This window comes from Saimiri boliviensis, chromosome X, assembly GCF_048565385.1.
Source record: "Saimiri boliviensis isolate mSaiBol1 chromosome X, mSaiBol1.pri, whole genome shotgun sequence".
Lineage (NCBI taxonomy): Eukaryota > Metazoa > Chordata > Mammalia > Primates > Cebidae > Saimiri > Saimiri boliviensis.
The window spans coordinates 122,948,695-122,973,302 of NC_133470.1; the positions used below are offsets into that span (position 1 = coordinate 122,948,695).

General features: G+C 36.1%; 1 protein-coding gene across 7 annotated transcripts in view; it reads right to left on the bottom strand.

Moving 5' to 3' along the window:
* Nucleotides 1–699: 699 nt before the first annotated feature.
* Nucleotides 700–24,608, bottom strand: part of ALG13 (ALG13 UDP-N-acetylglucosaminyltransferase subunit) — an 85,863-nt gene continuing 61,954 nt past the window's right edge. For 6 of the 7 annotated variants that reach the window (XM_010346330.3, XM_010346329.3, XM_010346328.3 and 3 more), the window contains 4 exons: nt 20,836–21,030; nt 12,910–12,950; nt 8,008–8,185; nt 700–5,205 (listed from right to left, as the gene is read on the bottom strand). In XM_010346330.3, coding sequence (XP_010344632.1) covers nt 4,940–5,205; nt 8,008–8,185; nt 12,910–12,950; nt 20,836–21,030 — 680 coding nt within the window. In that variant the 3' untranslated portion in view covers nt 700–4,939. The remainder of the gene's footprint in view (nt 5,206–8,007; nt 8,186–12,909; nt 12,951–20,835; nt 21,031–24,608) is intronic. The other variant, XM_074391485.1, reaches the window with a different exon arrangement.

Below are 24,608 nucleotides of genomic sequence, written 5' to 3' on the forward strand. Positions count from 1 at the left end.
TATTTTTTCATATATAATATTCATCCTGAAATTATTTTGAAGCACCTCCCATATTTATCACTCTAAAGCAGTTTTAGCCACAGAGGTCATTACCTAAGCTACATCTCCCTCACACAGGCACCTTTCATGTCCCTGAAATGTATTTCAGGGAAAAATGCCATTGGTCATTGAGGTAGGAGAGAAGACAAGTGTTCTAAATTAAGTTGCTCCTACTAAAACTAAACATTCCAGTTAGGATGAAGGGAAACAAGAGGTTGTCTCTTGCTATATAGGTTGAGTATCACTTATCCGAAATGTTTGGTTCCAGAAGTGTTTGGAATTTCAGATTTTTGGGGGGTTTTAGAATATTTGCATTATATTTACTGGTTGAGTATCCCTAATTCAAAATTCCAAATTGCCACAAAGAGCATTTTCTTTGAGCAGCAAGTCAGTGCTCAAGAAGGTTCAGATTTTGGAGGATTTCAGATTTTCAGATTAGGGATGCTCAGCCTGTATTAGTTCTCTTGAATTCTTATATAAGTTACATAAATTCTTTATTATAAATGTAAATATAAAATACTTTAAAGAGGTTTCATATAAAATGAACTAAATTTGTCCCAGATTTACAGAAGTCTAGATTAAGTTTATGCCCCACCCTCCCTACTAGACTATATCATTATCTATGGAGATCTAAGTTCTGAATGTCTGTTGTTCACATAAAAAAAAAAAAAAAAAAAAAAAAAAAAAAAAAAAAACATGATTTGTTTATTTTTTTAAATCCAAAGCTAATTGAAAGGTTAGCCTTGATTATAAGCTTTAAGGAAATGAAAGCTGTTTTAAATTCATCAGTCTTAAATTTCAACAGTAAAACCAACTCAATGTTTTCATCTGCTCTTAATCAAGGCAGAAAACCACAATCAGTTTTGAGAATATATAAAGCACAAAAATGAATTTAATTATTTTTCCTGGCTATGAGAAATTATCGAGATTTTTACCTTTAGCGTAACCAGATTTATGTCAGGAAGGGGCTGGAAAGGTCCCAAACTATAGCGTCTTTATATTTATTTCCCCTAACAATTCTAAATGGATGAAATTTGGTTAAAAGCAGAGAAAAGACAGGATACCTTTTGTAACAAGAGCAACTTAAGAGGTGATCTGTAAAAAGGAGAAATCTACCACTATGTTTATCCTATATGGTGATTAAACATGTTAAGTATTCAGGTTTTGTTTTTCGTCACAAGAAAAACCACTTCCTTTTTACCTGGCAGCTGCCTCCAAGAACGATTACAGACTGCTGCAGCAGCACAGGCTACCCTCATCTCTCCCACAACAATAGGAGAGCCAGGACTCGCTCCTTGATTATTTCTTAGAGAAGACTGATTGTAATACATAAACAAAGAGAACTTTCACGATTTAAGCCAGGCGTCCCCAAACTTTTTACACAGAGGGCCAGTTCACTGTCCCTCAGACCTTTGGAGGACCACCACATACTGTGCTTCTCTCACTGATCACCAACGAAAGAGGTGCCCCTTCCTGAAGTGCGGCCAGATAAATGGCCTCAGGGGGCGGCATGCGGCCCGCGGGCTGTAGTTTGGGGACGCCTGATTTAAGCAGACCATAAATACAGACATCAATTGATAATTAGTTCAATCTAGTACACACATTGCTTTCAGGTTACGTTAATACCAATCATGATTAAATTTCATTAACTGGCAATAGAGCACAAGGCAAGGCAGTATCATATAAGCTTGAAATAAAAACCAATCAACTAGAAATCTAAGGCAAATGTGCTTGTCCCAAAACTCACCAAATTCCAAACCCATATTCTCAAGACTACAACCTTCTAAAACACCCCTTAGAAGCTAGTGAACCACGGATAGCTGAAGATAGAGGACAATCACTTGCTGTGAAATCTGTGTACCTCAGAAATGTTAGCACATTAAAAATATGTTGGGAAGGGGCTGTTCCATAAGCTTGAGTAAAATAAACTTTTATGCAAAACACAATTTGTAGGCTGCACAAATTGAGAACCCAGGAGGTTAGCCGGGAAGTTAAAACACTAATACACACAGTTTGTTGTAAAACATTAGTGCACTGCCATTCATCTCAAGTTGTCAGACGCTAACTTGTAGTGCAAGGCCTTCTTAAAATCAAGGATAAAAAATCAAATCCAATCAGTATTGCCTATTATGAAGCAGAACCGTTTGGCATACTGGCTTATTTAGAACTCACAAATATTAATCATCTTGAGAACAGTACATTGAAGATTTATCTTCTTTGCAATGGATTCCACTCCAGTACCTTCAACTGTTCAAGCACTTCAAGCCCTGATGTCTCAAATTGTTCTTTTTGACCAGGGTGTAGCCATAGAGGGAAAGGAGAGATTGATTCACAAACATAAATAACCTTTTAAGAAAGTGATATAAATAGGTTTCGTGGCAACCAATTTTATTTGAAAAATAAAAAGAGGCTTTATGGAATTTCATAGTTTAGACCTACGAATCTAAGTTCATATCACTTTACAGGCGAGGAAACTAAGAATCAGAAAAGTAAGTGACCTACCTACCCCAGCCCAGCCAGTAAGTCAGAGAGCCTGAGTCCTAATTTTTATGCTTCTTCAGCCAAACAGTACTGGAAAATGAAAGCTTGAATTATTCTTTGTTCAAAATTTACTATGCTATATACATATTTTTAAATACTAGAGATATATTTTGAAATAATTACTATCATCGTTGCCAAATGAATTTTCCAATTGTATCTTTATTATTATACTTTAAGTTCTGAGATACACATGCAGAATTTGCAGATTACATAGGTTTATAGGTGCCATGGTGGTTTGCTGCACCCATCAACCCGTTATCTACATTAGGTATTTCTTCTAATGCTATCCTTCCCTATGCCCCCCACCACTCGACAGGCCCTGTTGTATGATGTTCCCCTCCCTGTCTCCATGTGTTCTCATTGTTCAACTCCTGCTTATGAGGGAGAACATGTAATGTTTGGTTTTCTGATCTTCTGTTAGTTTGCTGAGAATGATGGTTCCCAGATTCATCCATATTGCTGCAAAGGACATGAACTCATTCTTTTAAATAGCTGTTTGTTAGGTGACCTAGAGCAAAGTATTCAGGATCATTTGCCCCTCAGAGGAGAACTGATCAATATAGACCATCTTGTGGTCTTCAGATAGATAGTTTAAAGGGAGAAGGCAAAAAAAGGATGATGAAATGTATCTCACAGTAAGCCAAAGAGAAGCCAGGCCTTCAGAGCCTTCAGAGATACAAGATTAAGTCTAAAAACAAAAATGGTAAGATGTGACTCAAAAAACAATACTCTTGAATGAAGGCCTCAGCAGCAAGTGTTTCTCTGAACTTCTCCTGCCCTCCTGTCCTGTCTCTTAGTCTCCTTCTTCCCCAAAGCTAGTCATAGAAACTAGAATCCCTCTTCCCCAAGGTGGGTCATAGAAACCAGGACCCCTTTTTCCTGAATGCCAGCCATAAAACCTAAAAATATTACTCTAGCTTTTCTAAAACCTAAAAATATTACTCTACCTTTCTATGTAAAAACTGGTCATAAAAAATTATCTGAACTACCTGGTTTGACTGTCAGAAGACGCCCCCACTGCATTCCAGAGAGGATCCTATCCCACATCCAGAAGGAAGGAATGTGTGCTCAGAGAGGCCAAGAATACAAACAAGCCTTGTTGGGTTTCTCCCACTGAAGTCCATTAGCAGATCATACCCTTTTTATCCAATCATATTTCTATATGGCTGTCCATACTTTGTTCAACCTAAGCATAACAATGGACAATTTCCCCTGTACTTTGGGTCTTCACTCTGAAGGTTCCCGTGTACACATTAATAAAATTTGTATGCCCTTTCTCTTATTTATCTGCCTTTTGTGGGCTGAGTTTTCAGTGAACCTTTAGAGGGGGAGGGGGAAGTTTTTCCTTGGCCCCTATAACAACTATTGGAAGTATAGGATAATGAGAAAGTCTAGACTAAAGTTCCGAGTTCCGTAAGAGGGGTTATAGATGCTTTAAAACACACACACACACACACACACACACACACACACCCTGTAAAAGGAACATTCTCCAGAGAAAAGACATAGATATGGTAGTATGCGCTGAAATGACTCGATTAAATAACATCTCAAGGGATGCTGCGATTACTCCCCACCAGCTCATGCTAAAAATTCATTCTTTTGCAACCAAAATGCCAGAGACAAAACATGTTGAAACAATCAAATGTCTGGTACTCTTTGCTGCCATGAAAACGCAAAAAGAAAAAAATCCCACTCGTTTTGGCAATTTTAAATGCTAGCTTTTATTTACTACTAACTGCAAAAGACACCAATACTGTACAGTAGAACACTTACATAAATCCGGTATTAAACAATAGTGTATGGAATAAATCTAAAGCAGAGCACCATGTATCTTCAAAACTGATACCACAGAATGCAACTTGGTTCAGACAATTCTCAAGAAACCTGAAGAGCTCTTTAAGTGAGTTATCCCAAAGCAAAGGCTCTTGGTTTTACTTTCTAGAAAAAAGTAGAAGTTATTCCAATTCTACATGGTTTAATATGATGTAATTTCTGAACCAAGGAAATACTTTAAATGATTTATTCATTTTATCAAGTGGCACTATCAGCTAATATAAAGTTGACAAATGGCTGGCAGGAAAACAGCTGAATACAATGACGTATGCTCAATATGGGGCTAGTTGTAGATCTATCTCAATTTCCCTAGTCACAGCCCAAAATAATATCCTTTTATTTTAAAGTACTATTTTAAATCAAAAGATAAAATAATTTTAAAGACAAATATAATAGTAGACACTCTAACCACCTAAATCATTTAACCACTAACATAAAATGCTTTTTAAAAACCAAAACAGCAAAAAAAAAAAAAAAAAAAAAAAAATGGCAGTGCAAGAATACATCATACTGCTGCTGAATCTTACATACCCTGAGGTATGTAATGAGAAGTTGGAGGAGATGGAGCAATATAGCCAATTTGCCCAGGATTTATAGCACCATGAATTTGAGAAGAACCACCATATACTGCACCAACTGGATGCCAGGGGGGAACACAGGAATAATCTGGCACAACCGGAAGGCAGGAGTCAAAACCTGGCAAAGGTGGCTGCCCATAGGGATCTGCCATTACTGCATAATAGACTGCTCCATGAGGGACAGATGTAGGATCAGCATTCGGAAAAGTACCTGAAAGAATGTATACAGTATACTTTATATACAAAAAATCACCGAAACAGAACCCTATGCAACATAAATGGATGTTCTCACAAGTGAAAATAAACTTTATTAACTATAAGAAAAATCACAGCAACTGTAGCAGGGGCACTTTAAATACAAATAATGACTAAAACAGGCTACTGAAAGATAATATGAAAATTTCCAAATTAAAATGTGTGAAATATATGTGTCAAATCTATTCAACCTACAGACAACTTTCTGGGATGATTTAGGTACCAACAAGCTAAACACAAAAATATTCTCTAGAGTCTGAGTCCTTCTAGTTAATTAAGCTCTTATAAGAGTTGATCACATTTGAGTCATCCAATAGTTTTACAGTACAGTACACCATCCGAATAACCATTTAGCAATGAAAGATTCAGATATCTAGACAGTCTGGTCTATACTTGAATGTATAGCTCTGAAGAGTACCTTAAAAGTGTCATCTCCTGAATGTCATTAAGATCACATTTTAATTTCATAGCACTTTTGCCACAAGTCAGTTTCAGTGGAAATAAATGCTGTTTTGATCTTCCTATAATGACTATACATATTAGACAAAAGAAAATCTTTCATTATTAGGCTTAGATTAACTATGTGAAATTAAGACTGCCACTGCCTCAGAGCTTACATTTAAAAATAGCTCTATAAAAGGTATACTGCACAAAATTCAAAAAAGTTTGACACTGTAATATGCTTTAAAAAGGGAAAAGAAGAGAGAAAAGAAATTAGTATTCCTAATATGCACCAGGTAACAGTATACTTATACATAAGGTCTCAATTAGTTCTTATAACAACCCTAGCAAATCCGGTATTTCCCATTTTACAAAAAATCAGACTTAAGGAGGGGGTCAAGTAACTTAACCAAGATCACAACCATCAAGTAGTAATGCTGGAATGTGAAACAAATTTGGTTAGGTTAGAAATCCCATTGTTCCTTCTACCCCTGGTAATTCTTTCCGAAAAGGGCAATCCAAAGATCCTATTCTAAATCCCCCAAAATTTGTCCCCATCTGTATTATACTGTGCACTTATAGAACTCAACCCTCTAGAAGAGTGGCTCTCAAAATTTTTGGTCTCAGGATCCCTTTACAGTCTTAAAACTTGAGAACTTCTAATAGGTTTCGTTTATGTTAGTTATAGGTAGAGATATTTACCATATTAGGAATTAAAATGAGAAAGTTAAAAATACTAAATCATGTGAAATAAGTCTATTACATCTTAACACAAATAATTTATAAAAAATGTTTATTTTCCAAAATGCAAAAAAATATGAATGTCATTGTTTTATACTTCTGCAAATTTCTAATGTATAGCTTAATAAAAGAGTTGGATTCCCACATATGCTTCTGTATTTATTATATGTTGCTTGGTTAAAATATATGAAAAAAATATGGCCTCATAAAAATATGTAGTTGGAAAAGTAAAGTATTTTATGTAATTTTGTTTAATTTTTTGAGATGGAATTCTGCTCTTGTCGCCTAGGCTGGAGTGCAATGGCACGATCTCAGCTCACTGCAACCTCCACCTCCCGGGTTCAAGTGATTCTCCTGCCTCAGGTGCCCACCATCATGCCCAGCTAATTATTTTTGTATTTTTAGTAGAGATGTGGTTTCACTATGTTGGCCAGGCTGGTCTCAAACTCCTGATCTCAAGCAATCCACCAGCCTCAGCCTCCCAAAGTGCTGGGATTACAGGCATGAGCCACTGCATCCGGCTCAGTGAAATATTTTAATACCTAGCCTTTTCAGATAATTGTAGATATTCTTTGATGCTACACCCAAACTACATAAGTGATAGTTTCTCAAAGGTCACTGGCAATGTGGATTTTTCAAGCTTTGTTACATTAAAATCCACTGTTTCATTTTGCACTTGGAAAGATCTACTACAAAATCACACTTTGGTTATATCTTGCATTCGTAATTGGGAAACTATTACTTTGCTGACTTATGAAGCTCTTCCAAATGTTGACATATCTCCTCATACGATTTAAGAAACTACATTCAGCTCTACCTTATTATAGGAGTTTTAATTGGTGGGAAGGTGTCAAGCTTATGGTGGAAGATACACATTTTCCAAAATTCTAATTTTGATTTGAAAGCTGAAATTTTGTTTGAAAACAAATATTACTACTTGTTTATCCTAAAGTGACAGGCTCACTTTGTTCATTTAAGAATATGCCGGCCGGATCAACTAAGTGTGAATAACAATAGTTTGTCTATCCCCCTTTCAAGTCAGCAAGAAAGACTCATAATTAATAGCACAAGTCTTTTTCCTTAAGTTAATCATTATACTTCATTTAGTATGCAGAAGTGTTTTTATAAGTAGTTCCATTTTGTCACAAAGAATATTAAACACAACTATTCAATAATAAAAACTGAGTAAAAATAAGAATGTCTTTGATTAAACAGAAAAAATAAAACTGGCATTTTTGTACCATTGGTGTGTGGCAGTGAGGAAAACCTGATTACTTGCACAGTCTGGGGACAGTGCCAATTTGTGCTTAGATTCCAGCAGTTTTACCCACTACTAATTTCTATACCCTCATGCAAGCCAGTGAAAGGGACAAATAAAATTTTCAAATTATTGTGAACACTTCTGGCCTCATGAATCCCTTGAAAGAGTCTTAGGGGCCACAAGAGGTCCACATATCATGCTCTGAGAATCACTGGTATAGTATATGGACCTGATGAAACATATGAAAGCTATTATTAAATTATACACAATAAAATCCAACAGTCTTTCTTGCTGGCAATCTCACTACATACTCACCATTGGCTGGTACTTCTACCTGTGTGCCATTTTCTCTCTTCACCTCACTGTACAATTGAGGGACGGTTTGATCAACCAGAGGTGGTGGCTCAGTATAGACTGGATAATTCTCTGCATGAAACTGCTGCTGCATCTGTGGCACATAGACCATGGAGTGCCAGTAGTTGTGGTAATAGCACTTGAGCAAGAAAGGGCAAAAAAGAAACAAGAAACTTTACTTTTCTCTATTCTTAATTTAATACTGTTCCCCACAAACAAACAAACAAAGAATTGGGCCATGATTTTCAGAGGCAGCAATGACTTTTTTGACCTAAAAACTTGACAATCTGTTCTCTATTAGAACTTTATGATATTTTGCAGCATTTGTATCTCAAAGAATTCTTTCAGGAAAGCATCTAAAAGACCTGTGTAAAAAGATGTCTTTTTTAAAATATGTATATATTTTATTGCACTTTAGGTGTCTCTTACAGTATTTTTAAACACAAAAAACAATGCACACAGTATTTAACAACAGGGAACTGGATAAATTATATATCTGTGATGAAATACTATACAGGCAATAAAAATCATGCTGTCAAATATTTTTTAAAATGCTTGTATTGTTAAAAAATTTAAAAAATTATCATAGAGGTGATTTTAGTTTTCTTTATGCCATAGTATTTTCAAAATGACTACAATGGACACTATGATTTCTAATATGAAAAATAAACTATTCAGCATCTCCTGGTATTCCATAATGTAAAAGGTAGAAGAATATTTTTAAATGCCTCAGTGGAACAGATTACAAAGTTTCCACGTGACATTATAATAAACTAACATAACAGAAAGCGCAAGCAGCTTATCAATTCTTGAAACTGAATTTAAGAAAAATAGTCTCAAGGAAAAAAAAACACCTCATTACTCTCAACTTATAGATGTATACTACTTGGGAAGACACTTTTCTTGACACTGACATGTCTAAAGTTTTAGAGAAATCACTGTCAGGGAATGTGAACTAACCTGAGCATTATCAAGGAGAGCATAGAGTTTATCATCATCTGACAGATCTTAAGATGCATTATTCCTTTCAGTAAATATGCCATCTTGTTATATTTTAAGTCGAGTGTATTTCAGGGGGAAAAATATCCCAGAAAGAATAAAATACAAGAGCTTTCACCTCAACTCAGAGACACCTTTCACTGATAAAGGCATTTATCAGTACCCACCTGCCTCTAGAACTCAGAGGAATGGTTTAAAAAAAAAAAAATTGTTCAGCAAGTATCTATGAACACATGAGTGCTTTAAAAATACAGCTCTTTATTTTTAAAAGTTTTATTAGACTTTAAGCTCTGGGATACATGTGCAGAACATGTAGGTTACATAGGTATATATACAGGTGTCATGGTGGTTTGCTGCACCCATCAACCTGTCATCTACATTAGGTATTCCTCCTAGCACTATCCCCCTCCCCTTGCCCTGCACCCCCTTACAGGCTTCAGTATGTGATGTTCCCCTCCCTGTGCCCATGTATTCTCATTGTTCAACACTCACTTATGAGTGAGAACATGCAGTGTTTGGTTTTCTGCTCTTGTGTTAGTTTGCTGAGGACAACAGTTTCCAATTTCATCCATGTCCCTGCAAAGGACATGAACTCATTTTTTAGTATGGCTGCATAGTATTCCATGGTGTGTATGTGTCACATTTTCTTTATCCAGTCTATCATTGATGGGCAATTTGGGTTGGTTCCAAGTCTTTGCTATTATGAATATGCTGCAATAAACAAAGGTGTGCATGTGTCTTTATAGAAAGATTTATAATCCTTTGGGTATATACACAGTAATGGGATTGCTGGGTCAAATGGTATTTCTGCTTCTACATCCTTGAGGAATCGCCACAGTCTTCCACATGGTTGAACTAATTTACAATGCCACCAACAGTGTAAAAGTGTTCCTATTTCTCCACATCCTCTGTAACATCTGTTGTTTCCTAAGTTTTTAATAATCACCATTCTAACTGGCCTGAGATGGTATCTCAAAGTGGTTTTGATTTGCATTTCTTTAATGACTAGATGATGAGCTTTTCTTCATGTTTGTTGGCTGCATAAATGTCTTCTTTTGAGAAGTGTCTGTCCATATCCTTTGCCCACTTTTTGATGGGGTTGTTTTTCTTGTAAATTTAAGTACCTTGTAGATTCTGGATATTAGCCCTTTGTCATAGATTGCAAAATTTTTCTCCCATTCTGTAGGTTGCCTGTTCACTCTGACAGTTTCTTTTGCTGCGCAGAAGCTCTTTAGTTTAATTAGATACCATTTGTCAATTCTGGCTTTTGCTTTTGCTGCAATTGCTTTTGGTGTTTTAGTCTTAGCCATGCCTATGTCCTGAATGGTACTGCCTAGGTTTTCTTCTGGGATTTTTTATGGTTTTGGGCCTTATCTTTACGTTTTTAATCAATCTTGAGTTAATCTGTGTATATAAGGTGTAAGGAACGGGTTCAGTTTCAGTTTTCTACATATGGTTAGTCAGTTTTCCCAACACCATTCATTAAATAGGGAATCCATTCCCCATTGCTTGTTTTTGTCAGGTTTGCCAAAGATCAGATGGTTGTAGATGTGTGGTGTTATTTCTGAGGCCTCTGTTCTGTTCCATTGGTCTATATCTCTGTTTTGGTACTAGTACCATGCTGTTTCCATTACTGCAGCCTTGTAGTATAATTTGAAGTCAGGTAGCATAATGCCTCCACCTTTGTTCTTTTTGCTTAGGATTGTCTTGGCTATGTGGGCTCTGTTTTGGTTTCACATTAAATTTAAAGTAGTTTTTCTCCAATTCTGCATAGAAAGTCAATGATAGCTTGATGGGGATAGCACTGAATCTCTGAATTACTTTGGGCAGTATGGCCATTTTCACAATATTGATTATTCCCAACCATCATCATGGAATGTTTTTCCATCTGTTTGTGTCCTCTCTTATTTCCTTGAGCAGTGGTTTGTAGTTCTCCTTGAAGAGGTCCTTCACATCCCCTGTAAGTTGTATTCCTAGGTATTTTATTCTCTTTGTAGCAATTGTGAGTGGGAGTTTGCTCATGATTTGGCTATTATTGGTGTATAGGAATGCTTGTGATGTTTGCACATTGATTTTATATCCTGAGACTTTGCTGAAATTGCTTATCAGCTTAAGGAGATTTTGAGCTGAGACAATAGGGTTTTATACATATACAATCATGTCATCTGCAAACAGAAACAATTTGACTTCCTCTCTTCCTATTTGAATAATCCTATTTCTTTCTCTTGCCTGATTGCATTGGCCAAAACTTCCACTACTATGCTGAATAGGAGTGGTGAGAGAGGGCATCATTGTCTTGTGACAGTTTTCAAAGGGAATGCTTCCAGCTTTTGCTTATTCAGCATAATATTGGCTGTGGGTTTGTCATAAATAGCTGTTATTATTTTGAGATACATTCCATCAATACCTAGTTTATTGAGAGTCTTTAGCATGAAGGGGTGTTGAAATTTATCAAAGGCCTTTTCCGCATCTATTCAGATAATCATGTTGTTTTTGTCATTGGCTCTGTTTATATGATGAATTATGTTTACTGATTTAAATATGTTGAACCAGCCTTTCATCACAGGGATGAGGCTGACTTGATCATGGTGGATAAGCTTCTTAATGGTCTGCTAGATTCAGTTTGCTAGTATTTTATTGAGGATTTGCACATAGATGTTCATCAGGGATAATGGCATGAAATTTTTGCTATTGTTGTTGTGTCTCTGCCAGGTTTTGGTATCAGGGTGATGCTGGCCTCATAAAATGAGTTAGGAAGGAATCCTTCATTTTCTATTGTTTGGAATAGTTTCAGAATGAATGATACCAGCTCCTCTTTGTACCTCTGGTAGAATCTGGCTATGCATCTGACTGGTCCTGGACTTTTTTTGGTTGGTAGGCTATTAATTACTGCCTCAATTTCAGAACTTGTTATTCTATTCAGGGATTCGACTTCTTCATTTAGTCTTGGGAGGGAGTATGTATGCAGGAATGTATCCATTTATTCCAGATTTTCTAGTTTATTTGCACAGAGGTATTTACAGTATTCTCTGATGGTAGTTTGTATTTCTGTGGGATCAGTGGTGATATCCCCTTTATCATTTTTTATTGTGTCTATTTGATTCTTCTCTCTTTTCTTCTTTATTCATCTGGCTAATGGTCTATCTATTTTGTTATTCTTTTCTAAAAAACAGCTCCTGGATTCAATGATTTTTTTGAAGGGTTTTTTCATACCTCCATCTCTTTCATTTCTGCTCTGATCTTAGTTATTTCATGTCTTCTGCTAGCTTTTGAATTTGTCTGCTCTTGCTTCTCTAGTTCTTTTAATTTTGATGTTAAGGTGTCGATGTCATATATTTCCCGCTTTCTCGTGTGGGCATTTAGTGTTATAAATTTCCTTCTAAAAACTGCTTTAATTGTGTTCCAGAGATTCCGGTTATGTTGTCTCTTTGTTCTCATTGGTTTCAAAGAACAAAATATAGCTCTTTAAATGTCTTTGAATTTGTGTAATTTTCACATAAAATGGAAAGATAGTCATAAAATATTTTAGGATAATTCCTTTATTTTTGAGATAAAACAACACAGTGAAAAGTTAGCATGTAATGCTAAATATAATAGCTAGCCTAATATATGCTGTTGTGCTGCTTACAGCCCAGTACCTCTCTCTTCAGTTTAACGACTATTTTATAATAAGAGAAAATAAAGCACAAGGAGTCTAAATCAGACAACTTATATCATATTCAGAGATCTCTTAGATAGAAATAATTTTTTTTTTAATTTTTAGTCCCCTTAGTGCTTTTGGCTTTTGAAGTTCAAGTCTGATTATCAAAATGGCTTATACTTTGAATATAGGGCTTATCAAAACAATTTTAACATGATGCTTACCTGCAATCCTAGATTGAAATAGTACTGCAAAACTTTTGTATCTAAAATTAAAAATTAAAAAAAAAAAAATTAGTGACTAGACTGACATAAGCAATTAGAATTATCTTTTTAAAAGCTTTTCTGGCCAGGCGCAGTGGCTCACACCTGTCATCCCAGCACTTTGGGAGGCTGAGGTGGGCAGATCACATGAGGTCAGGAGTTCAAGACCATCCCAGCCAACATGATGAAACCCTGTCTCTACTAAAACTACAGAAATTAACTGGGGGGGGGGGGGGGGGGTGGCAGGTGCCTGTAATCTCAGCTACTCGGGAGGCTGAGGCATGAGATCGCTTGAACCTGGGAAACGGAGGTTGCACTGAGCCAATATTGTGCCACTGCACTCCAGCCTGGGTGACAGAGTGATACTCCATCTCAAAATAGGGAGGAAAAAAAGCTTTTCTCTTTGGGCATTATTAAGGTAGATATCAATGTAATCTTGCCACATTAGTATCACTCTTAATTTTACCTTATAATAAATGACTACTTACCTACCAATATAGGTAAGATTATTTTCTCATCTAAGGTTTAGTTACCAAATACAAATTTCATTTCTAATCTTAATTTTAGGCTGATGTTATAGGAATGTCACTCAGGCAATATTTAGTAAGAATCCAATAAAGGCATTTTCTCACTTGTTTCAAGATGGAGTTTTTAGTTTAATACACTTCTAGTACATAAGCAATCATTTTGGTCCTCAGTTACTAGCACTACTAGACAGTACAGACTAATGTTCTACTGACAGAAGTTAGTGATGCCTGCTGAGAGAATTAGAACAATATGAAACAAATCACCTTGCTTTTATTTACCGTGACTGACATACCACCACCAGAACTCCAAAGAGAAGGGCAATGAGCAAGGTAATTTCTCTAGACATTACGAAACTAAACTACTTCATAAATGAACAAAAACTGTTCTTAGCATTACAGTTGTATCTCTAAATTTATTTTTATTCCTTTGAGATCCACACATATTTTTATTTATAAAATAATATAACCTGAGTTCCACTAATAGATGCACTTTCAGAAAACCCCTCTTTCTTAGGTTGGAGACTCCCTAAACAAACAATTTACCGCCATTTAAAAAAAAAAATTGGCGTCTATTTTCACTGTTATATGGGAACACAGTATAACGCCTAATGCTCAAGCTAAAGAATATTTTAAAAAATAGGAAATAAGTTCATAAGTGGCATTGGATTCTACTCCTTGATACAAACATAAATAAAAAAATAACTTGTATACACAAATGCACATAGTATTAATAGCCAAAAAGTGAAAGCAACCCAAATTTTCCTCAACTTACAGATAAAATATGATACAGACACACTTTGGAGATATCATAGGTTTGGTTCCAGAACAAATAAAGACAATATTGCAAGGAAGTGAGTCACACCAATCTTTTGGTTTCCCAGGACATATAAAAGTTATGCTTATTGCTGGGCACAGTGGCTCACTCCTGTAATCCCAGCACTTTGGCAGGCTGAGGTGGGCAGATCATGAGGTCAGGAGATTGAGACCATCCTGGCCAACATGGTCAAACCCAACTCTACTAAAAATACAAAAATTAGCCAGGAAGGGTGGAACACACCTGTAATCCCAGCTACTCAGGAGGCTGAGGCAGGAGAATCACTTGAATCTGGGAGTTAGAGGTTTCAGTGAGCCGAGATCATGCCACTGCACCCCAGCATGGTGACAGAGGAAGTCTCCATCTCAAAAAAAAAAAAAAAAAAAAAAAAAAAGTTATGCTTATACACTATAGTCTTTTTAGAGAATAATAACGTTAGATCTAAGAAAACAATGTATATACCTTAAATTTAAAATACTCTATTGCTGGCCGGGCACAATGGCTTATGCCTGTAATCCTAACACTCTGGGAGGCCAAGGCAGGTGAATCACCTGAGGTCAGGAGTTTGAGACCAGCCTAGCCAGCATGGGGAAACCCCATCTCTACTAAAAATACAAAAATTATCTAGGCATGGTGGCGAGCGCCTGTAATGCCAGCTACTCAGGAGGCTGAGGCAGGAGAATCACTTGAGCCCAGGAGGTGGAGGTTACAGTGAGCCAATATCACGCCACTGTACTCCAGCCTGGGTGACAGAGACTCCGTCTCCAAAAATAAATAAATAAATAATAAATAAAACACTTTAGTGCTAAAAAATATGCTGACAGAAATGAAGGGAGAAAAGGGAGAATATGTTGTTGGAAAAACAGTGCCAATAGATTTGCTTGACACAGGGTTGTCACAAATCTTCAATTTGTAAAACAATAAAAATCATGATATCTATAAAATACAATAAAACAAAGTACAACAAAATGGAGTATGCCAATACATCCATATGATGGAATGTTTTGGCCATAAGAAAGAAGAATGCACTGATATATGTGACAACATGAACCTTGAAAACAGTATGCTTAGAGAAAAAATGTTAGTTGCAAAAGACCACATATTGTATGATTCTACTTATATGAAATGTCCAGAATAGGCAAATTCATTGATAAAATAGAGGAGTGATTGATTGCTAAGCCAGGGAGAATGGGGAACACCTACTAATGAATATATTATATGTTCTCAGGATTAATAGAACTTAGATGGGAGAGTAAATGGGGAAAGAATTTGAGTTGAATCACCATGCCAGCAAATGCTTAGGAGAAGAAAATCCACTACATAGAGTTCACATAGAAGCAGAAAGAGATAAGGTTGGACAGAGACTAGACTGTAGAAAGTCATAAATGCCATACTTAGTCTGTTGAACTTTACACAGAACAAAAAAATGACTGAAGAGTTCTGAGCTAGGAAGAGACACAAAGTGGAATAGTACCAGAGTAATGAGACCAATGGAGAAGCTACTCTAATTGTTCAGGGGCAAGGTGATAAACGCATGATCAAGGAAAGAGGCAATGGATATTTTTTTAAAACCCTCTGTGAAACCCAGATTTTTAATAAATCAGCCAAGGTTAACATGCAAAAATCAATTCTCTATTTATGTACAGGACAAAATAGGAAAACAAAAGTTTTAAAATTCTATTTACTACAGCTCCAAAAACCCAAATACACAGGAACACATTTAACAGAAGAGAAGACTGCTACACCAAAAAAAACCAAAAAACAAGAAATATGTTGAGAAACCAAACGCAGCCTAAATAAATTGACAGATATACTATGATACCATGTTCATGAATTCAGAGATCATATTGTTAAGAACTGACATTCTCCTCAAATTGAGCTATAGATTATAAATACAATCCCAAATTTCCAGAAGGTTTCTCTTTTATTTTTGATAAAATTTGATAGTCTAAGAGAAATGCAAATTACCCACCTTACTTCAAGTATCTTACTAAAAAGACAATGTGGTAATGACGTAAGGATTAAAAAATAGATCAATGCAATAGAAGAGGGCACACAAATAGACCTGCACTTAAAACGGTCATTTGATTTTTGACTAAAACACCAAAGTGATCCAATAAGGAAAGAAAAACCTTTTTTTACAAATGGTACTGCTGGTATACTGAAGATCCATAAAGGCAAACAAACAAACAAACAAACAAACACCACAAATCACCTCAACCTCCATCTCATACCATCCACAAAAATTAATTTCAGATGTGTAGTGGACTTCAATATAAAACTAAAAGCATTACGCTTTTTAAGGAAAACACAGGAGACAATCATAATGACTTGCGAGTAAGGCAAAGGTGTTTTTTGTTTTTTGTTTTTTGTTTTTTTAAATTGAGTCAGAGTCTCATTCCATCACCCAGGCTGAAGTGCAGTGGCATGATCTTGGCTCAGTACAACCTTCACCTCCTGGGTTCAAGTGATTCGCCCACCTCAGCCTCCCAAGTAGCTGGTATTACAGATGCATATCACCACACCCGGCTAAATTCTGGTAGAGGTGGGATTTCACCATGTTGGCCAGGGTGGACTCAAACTTCTGACTTCAAGTGATCTGCCTGCCTTGGCCTCCCAAAATGTTAGGATTATAGGTGTGAGCCACCATGCTAAGCCAGTTTCTTAGATTACAGAAAATACATAACAAAAAAATGATCAATTAGATTTTATCAGAATTAAAATCCTCTACTCATCAGAAGGTACCATGAAGAAAATAAATAAGCCACAGAATAGGAGCAGATATTCAGAAAACATATCTGACAAAAGACTAGCATAGAGAATATGTAGAGAACTTCCACAACTCAATAACAAGCACCCAATAAGAGAGTAGTCAAAATATAACACTTTACAAAAAATATGCAAATGGCAAATAAGCACATGAAAAAAGTACCCAAACAACTGGACATTCACATGCAAAAACAGGAATCTACACATAGACTTTATATACTTCACAAAAAAAGTCACTCAAAATGTATCACAGACCTAAAAGTGAAATGCAAAACATAAAACTCCTAGACGGTAACAGGAAAAAATCTAGATGACCTTGAGTCTGGCAATTGCTTTTTAGATATAATACCATAGGCATGATCCATAAAAGAAATAATTTTTAAGTTGGAGTTCCTTAAAATTAAAAACATCTGCTCTGCGGAAGATACTCAAGAGAATGAAAAGACAAGCCACAGACTTGGAAAAAATATCTGCAAAAGACAATACCTCATATAATAGACTGTTACCCAAAATATACAAAGAACTCTTAGAACTCAGTATGTAAACAACCTGAATTAAAAACAGGCCAAACACCTTAACAGATGTTTCACCAAAGATATACAGATGGCAAATAAGCACATGAAAAGATGCTCCATGTTGGACTTCACAGAGAAAATGCAAATTAAAACAATGAGATACCATTATACACCTATTAAAATGGCCAAAATCCAGAACACTGACATCATTAAATACTGGCACGAATCTGGCATGAATGTGGAACTACAAGAACACTCATTAATTGCTGGTGGGAATGCAAAATAGCCATTCTGGAAGACAGTTTGACAGTTTCTTATAAAAGAAAAGATACTCTTATTCAATCGAGTAATTGTAATCCTTGGTGTTTACCCAAAGGGGTTAAAAATTATTTCCACACAAAAACTTGCACGTGGATGTTTAGGGCAACTGCAACAGAAAGTGGAAGCAACCAAGGTGTTATTCAGTAGATGAATGGAATGAATGGATATATTAACTGTGGTACATTCGGATAATAATTTGGTGAGGAATCTTAAATATATATTGCTAAAAGCCAATCTGAAAAGGCTATATACTGCATGATTGCAACTATATGGCATTCTGGAAAAGTCAAAACTATGGAGACAGTAAAAGATTAGTCATTGCCAGGAGATGGGGGATGAACAATAATAGGCAGAGCACAGATTTCTGGGGCAGAGACGCTGCATTATAGCATCTATGTGATGCTATAATGAAGGATACAAGCCATTATACATTTGTCCAAACTCATGAAAGTGCAACAGAGAACATTAATATAAACTATGGCCTCTGGGTGATAATGATGTGCCAAGGTAGGTTCATCACTGTAGCAAATAAACCATGCTGGTATGGTGGGGGACACTGATAACATGGGAGGCTACAGACATGGGGGGGCTGGTGGAAAATGGGAAATCCCTATGCCTTCCTCCCAATTTGGCAACAAACAGAAAACTGCTCTACAAAATAGATTTTTTTTTAAACATGATCAGTCACCAGAATGGATAAAGTTAAAGACAGTGGCAACGAAAAATGTTGGTGAGGAAGAGAAACAACTGGAATTCTCATACACTGTTGGTGGAAGTGTAAAATGGTACAACTTTGAAAAAATGTTTGGCAGTTACTTATAAAAGTAAACACATATCTCTTTATGACGCAGCAATTCCACTGCGAGGTATTTGCCCAAGGGAAATAAAAATGTATGTTTACAAAGACTTTTACAACAATGTACATAGCAGCGTTTTTCATAACAGCCCCAAACTCCAAATAGTCCAGCTATCTATCACCAACAGAAGAATGGACAAACTGGAATCGTCATACAATGAAATGCTACTCAGCAATGAAAACAAGTGGGCTACTGACACATGCAACAACAGACAAATCTCAAAATTATGCCAAGTTTAAGAAGCTTTCCATAAAGATTATATAATACAAGATCACATTATATAAAATTCTAAAACAGGCAAAACTAATCTATGGTAGAAAAAAGTCAGAACAGTTGTTATCTCTAGGGGGATCATGGGAAAAACTGGGAAAGAGCACGAGGCAACTTTGTGGGACAATGTTAATAGTTTATACCTTGATAGGGATTTGGGTTACACAAGCACGTGCATGCATATGTTAAAACTAAGCTAATGTGCACTTAAGTTTAGTATATTTCATTATATGTAAACTGTACATCAAAAAGTAAAAAAAACTACTTAAAATGTATCCTGAGGTTTTAATGGGGAAATGTACAAATGTCTACAATTTACAAATGATACAAATGTATCAAAAAGGAGATGGATTAATAGAGATGGATGGAGGGAAAGACTGAATAGATATGTGATAAAGTAGTTAAACATTTATGATAGAATATAGGTGATAGATAAGACTTCATTTTAAAATTTAACTTTGATAAATGTTTGAATATATTCATAGTAAAATATTAGGAAAAATACAAAATCAGAATTTTGTGGTGACTAAGTACATCTCAGGCATAGGTAGGTAAGGGAAGGGAGAAAAGTAAAGGAATCAGGGTTTAGATATTGGGCAAATTAGGTGGAAATGATACCACTTAACAAAATAGAAAACCACGGAGAAAAGTCAACGTTTTGTGTGACTTGGGGAAAAGATAAATATGAGGAATTTCATTACTGAAATGAAAGCTAAAAACTACATGAAAATGTCCAGCAAGTATCTGGAGACAAGTAACTAAAAACTTTTGATGCCAAGGCTAGCTAGATTTAAGAATCAACTACACAGAAATAACAGTGAAGTTTAAGGATAGGAAAAAAACAGAAGGGAGCTAAAGAAAATCTTGGTGATTAGAGGTTGGAAAAAAAAATAGAGAAGCAGCTAGAAAGAAAAGAAGAAAATGTTATAGCAAGAAAGTATAAGTAAGCTACAAACAATTCTCGACTATAATTCTCTTGAGAAATATGTCAATGAGGGTAATAAAGAACTTCCAATGAAAAACTACTCCTTAGACGTTTAAGAAAACACGGCGGAAATTCAAGGCAGATAAGACTCCTAATCCCCACTCCCCCAAATCTTTAAAGTTCAGTTGAAATTCTAAATATAAAATATTTCGGAGGCCGAGGCGGGTGGATCACGAGGTCAAGAGATCGAGACCATCCTGGTCAACATGGTGAAACCCCGTCTCTACTAAAAATACAAAAATTAGCTGGGGATGGTGGCGCGTGCCTGTAATCCCAGCTACTCAGGAGGCTGAGGCAGGAGAATTGCCTGAACCCAGGAGGCGGAGGTTGCGGTGAGCCGAGATCGTGCCATTGCACTCTAGCCTGGGTAGCAAGAGCGAAACTCCGTCTCGGGGGAAAAAAAAAAAAAAAAAATATATATATATATATATATATATATATATATATATATATATAGTAATAATTCATGTACTTGTGGAAACAATTTAAGAAATAAAGAAAAATTTGATACCAAGTCCTGTTTTGCAAAAAGACAGTTAAGAAAAGAAAATCAAAGACGGCCATTCTTCAGAGTAGGCATGTAGCTACCAAAACGAAACAAAACAAAAAAACAGCAGTACACATCAACTCAACCATTCATTTGTTGATGATGTAGAAGATATTGTTTTCAGCTTTTAATTGCTCCTTTCCTTAGTCACTTCCTGCATTGTGTTCTCAAGTCAATTTTCATTTGGTACCCCATTTCCCAATAGGTCAACCGAAGAGAGATATACTCTAAAAATATTTTTTAAATCTCAGACCCCTCAGCTAAGTCTCAAAATCTACTTACCTTGAGGCAAATCACTGCCACTTGGATCACAGGAATAAGATGGAGGTGGTGGTGGTGGTAAATTTGAAGCCTCTCCCACATCAAGAGGAGGAGGAGGAGGAGGAGGAGGCGGTGGTGGCGGTGGTGGTAGTGGTAGAGAGGTACCAGCATGAGGAGTAGGAGGAGAATGGCATGGATAGGATGGTGAGGCAATCACTAACAAAGAAACAAAACATTTAACAGAGCGATATACAACTATAACACCTTATGAACAGTAGGTTCATCTACTTTTCTTGCCTCCAGTATGGTCAAAGAACTCAATTCTTATGGTTTGGCTTAAAAAAAAACCATGGACAGTGAATTGTCTACATTCTCTTACACATAACAATCGAGAACTAGTTTATTACAGGTCGTTTTAAGAAAATTATTGGAAATTAAAAGGGAACAAACTGGAAGACGCAGAGCTTTGACTATCAGACTTTGAACAAACTTAGCTAACAGGTACATAAATAAAACGTAATTACAGCAAGATTTTTACTTAGCTTAAGACCCAATGCAAATTTAAGAACGTTTTCAGCAATCCGTCACTCTCAGTCAAATCACAAAATGTAGAAGCTAGTAAGAGATGGACTAAAGTGGACAGATTACAGATTTTAGCAATCGTTGAAGGTTTCCACTGGTAGCATCTGAGGAATATAGGGAACTTTAAATCACGACTGTCCCATTTCTAAGGAGATACAGAATCTAAAAACAGGCTAGATACAATATCTTATCCTTTTAACTTTCTATACCTGTTACTATAGCTTAGAAACAATCAATACTCATTTAAAAGTTTGTTTTTGACATAAGAAATTCAGATGTAATTATGTTTAAATATTAATCCTCTATGATGATAAAGGAAACAATGTGTTTACAACCTAGTTAAAACACATATCTGCATATACAACACAACTGGTAAATTTGTTAATTTTTTTTCTTTTTACAAAAGATGATTAATACAAATCCTTCAAGTTTAACTGAATCATTTTAGCCAGCTTAAATCCAAGTACAAAATTTCATCATTGTGTTATCTGCATTATCATATCATTTTAACCCTGAGAAACATAGAAAGTTCAGTCTTATTCTATAAAAGTTTAAATTCAGAGTTTTAGCACACTAAGTTTATCACAGAAACAATTCACACAAGCTGAATTTGTTACTCTGATGTTTTAGCAAGACATAATCCACAGTTTCCATTTACTTATCAGTACAAACAATATACTCACCTATATCATTTGTACGATTACAGGCTAACACGAATAGATCTATGTCTTTGGGTGATCTAAAACTTTATAAACAACTTTTTAGGAGTAATACAATTATTATCTCTTCATTGTGGCATTGGTTACACAAGTCTGCATTTGTCAAAGCTTACAGAACTGGGCACCAAAAATGAATTATACTGTATCTAAATTAAACAGTAAATTTTTAAAGCTTGCTCAACTAGCTGTTTTGGAGTTTTGTCATACATTTAGAAATCTTGGAGAGAGATCCAAGATGGCTGATCACTAGCAGCTCGGGATTGTAGCTCCCACTGAAAACGCAAAGAACGAGAGGACGCCACACCTTCACATGAATTCTTATTGCTCACGCACCAGGAGATTCCCAGCAGAGGAGCCCCACGGGTCGCCAGCGCGACTCTTGTGACCAGCGAGGCGGTTTTGCCGGCGCCTCGGAGCGTCGGTTCTTGGTGCAGAGTCAGAAAAGCACCATCCATCTTAACGCCGCCGATTTGGTCCGCGCAGTGGGTTGCTCAGATTTCGGCGCTGAGAATCAATAAGTTGGACGTCCACTCAGAAACCTAATTACAAAGACGCTAATTATAAAGACCACAGATGGATAAATCTACAACGAAGGGAAGAAAACAGCCAAAAAAGGCTGAGAATACCCAAGATCAGAATGCCTCTCCCTCAGCGGGGGATCCCAGTTCCTCATCAGCAACAAAACAAGGCTTGATGGAGAACGAGTGTGTTCCAATTACAGAAGCAGGCTTCAAAACGTGGATAATAAGAAACTCCTGTGAATTAAAAGAACTTATGCTAACACAATCTAAAGAAACTAAGAACTTTGAAAAAAAGGTTTGACGAAATGTCAACAAGAATACAAAATTTAAAGAGGAAAATAAGTGAATTGATGGAACTGAAAAACGCAATACGAGAACGACGTGAAGTATGCACAAGTTTTAACAGCCGAATTGATCAAGCAGAAGAAAGGATATCAGAGGTCGAAGACCAACTCAATGAAATAAAACAAGAAGACAAGATTAGAGAAAAAAGGATAAAAAGGAATGAGCAAAGTCTCCAAGAAATATGGGACTATGTGAAAAGACCTAATCTACGCTTGATAGGTATACCTGAATGTGACGAAGAGAATGAATCCAAGCTGGAAAATACGCTTCAGGATATTATTCAGGAAAATTTTCCCAACGTAGTAAGGCAGGATAATATTCAACTCCAGGTAATACAGAGAACACCACGAAGATATTCCTCAAGAAGAGCAACTCCAAGGCACATAATCGTCAGATTCACCAGGGTTGAAATGAAGGAGAAAATACTAAGGGCAGCCAGAGAGAAAGGTCAGGTTACCCACAAAGGGAAGCCTATCAGACTCACAGCAGATCTCTCAGCAGAAACCCTACAAGCCAGAAGAGAGTGGGGACCAATATTCAACATCCTTAAAGAAAACAACTTTCAACCAAGAATTTTACATCCAGCCAAACTAAGCTTCATAAGTGAAGGAAAAATAAAGTTTTTTGTGAACAAGCAAGCACTCAGAGAATTCATCACCACCAGGCCTGCTTTACAAGAGCTTCTGAAAGAACCACTATACATAGAAAGGAACAAACAGTATCAGCCTTTCTAAAAAATACCAAAAAGTAAAAAACATCAATATAATGAAGAATTTACATCGACTAATGGGCAAAATAGCCAGCTAATATTAAATGACAGTATTAAACTCACATATATCATTATCAATTCTAAATTTAAATTGACTAAATTCCTCAATTCAAAGACAGCCAATTTGGACAAAAAACTAAAACTGTATGCTGCATCCAGACCCATCTCACATTCAAGGATACACAAAGACTCAAAACAAAGGATGGAGAGAGACTTACCAACCAACCAGAGAGCAAAAATAAATAAATAAAAAGCAGAAGTTACAATTTTTGCCTCTGATAAAATAGTATTTAAAGCAACAAAGATCAAAAGAAGCAAAGAAGGACATTATATAACGATAAAAGAATTAATGCAACAACAAGAAGAGTTAAAGGTCCTAAATATACACGCACCCAATACAGGAATACCCAGACATACAAGACTTATAAAGAGACTTAGACTCCCACACAATAATAGTGGGAGACTTCAACATTAATATTAGACAGATCAATGAGACAGAAAATTAACAACGATATCCAGGACTTGAACTCAGATCTGGAACAAGTAAACGTAATTAACATTTATAGAACTCTCCACTTTACACAAAATATACACTCTTATCAGTACCACATCATATCAACTTAGAAGTTTAAACGAAATGTTGGTTGGCTCCTTGTTTGTTATTCTCTTCCCTCATTTTCTTTCATGTCTCCATTATTAAGGACAATTATAGGCATACCCATATTTAAACTGCATTCTAGCCCGGGCAGCAAAGCAATACCCCCATTCTCTCTCCCTCTTCCTCTTTCTCTTTCTTCCTCTTCTTTACTCTTTAAAAAAAAAAAATAATAATAATAATAATAATTCCTCATCCCATTC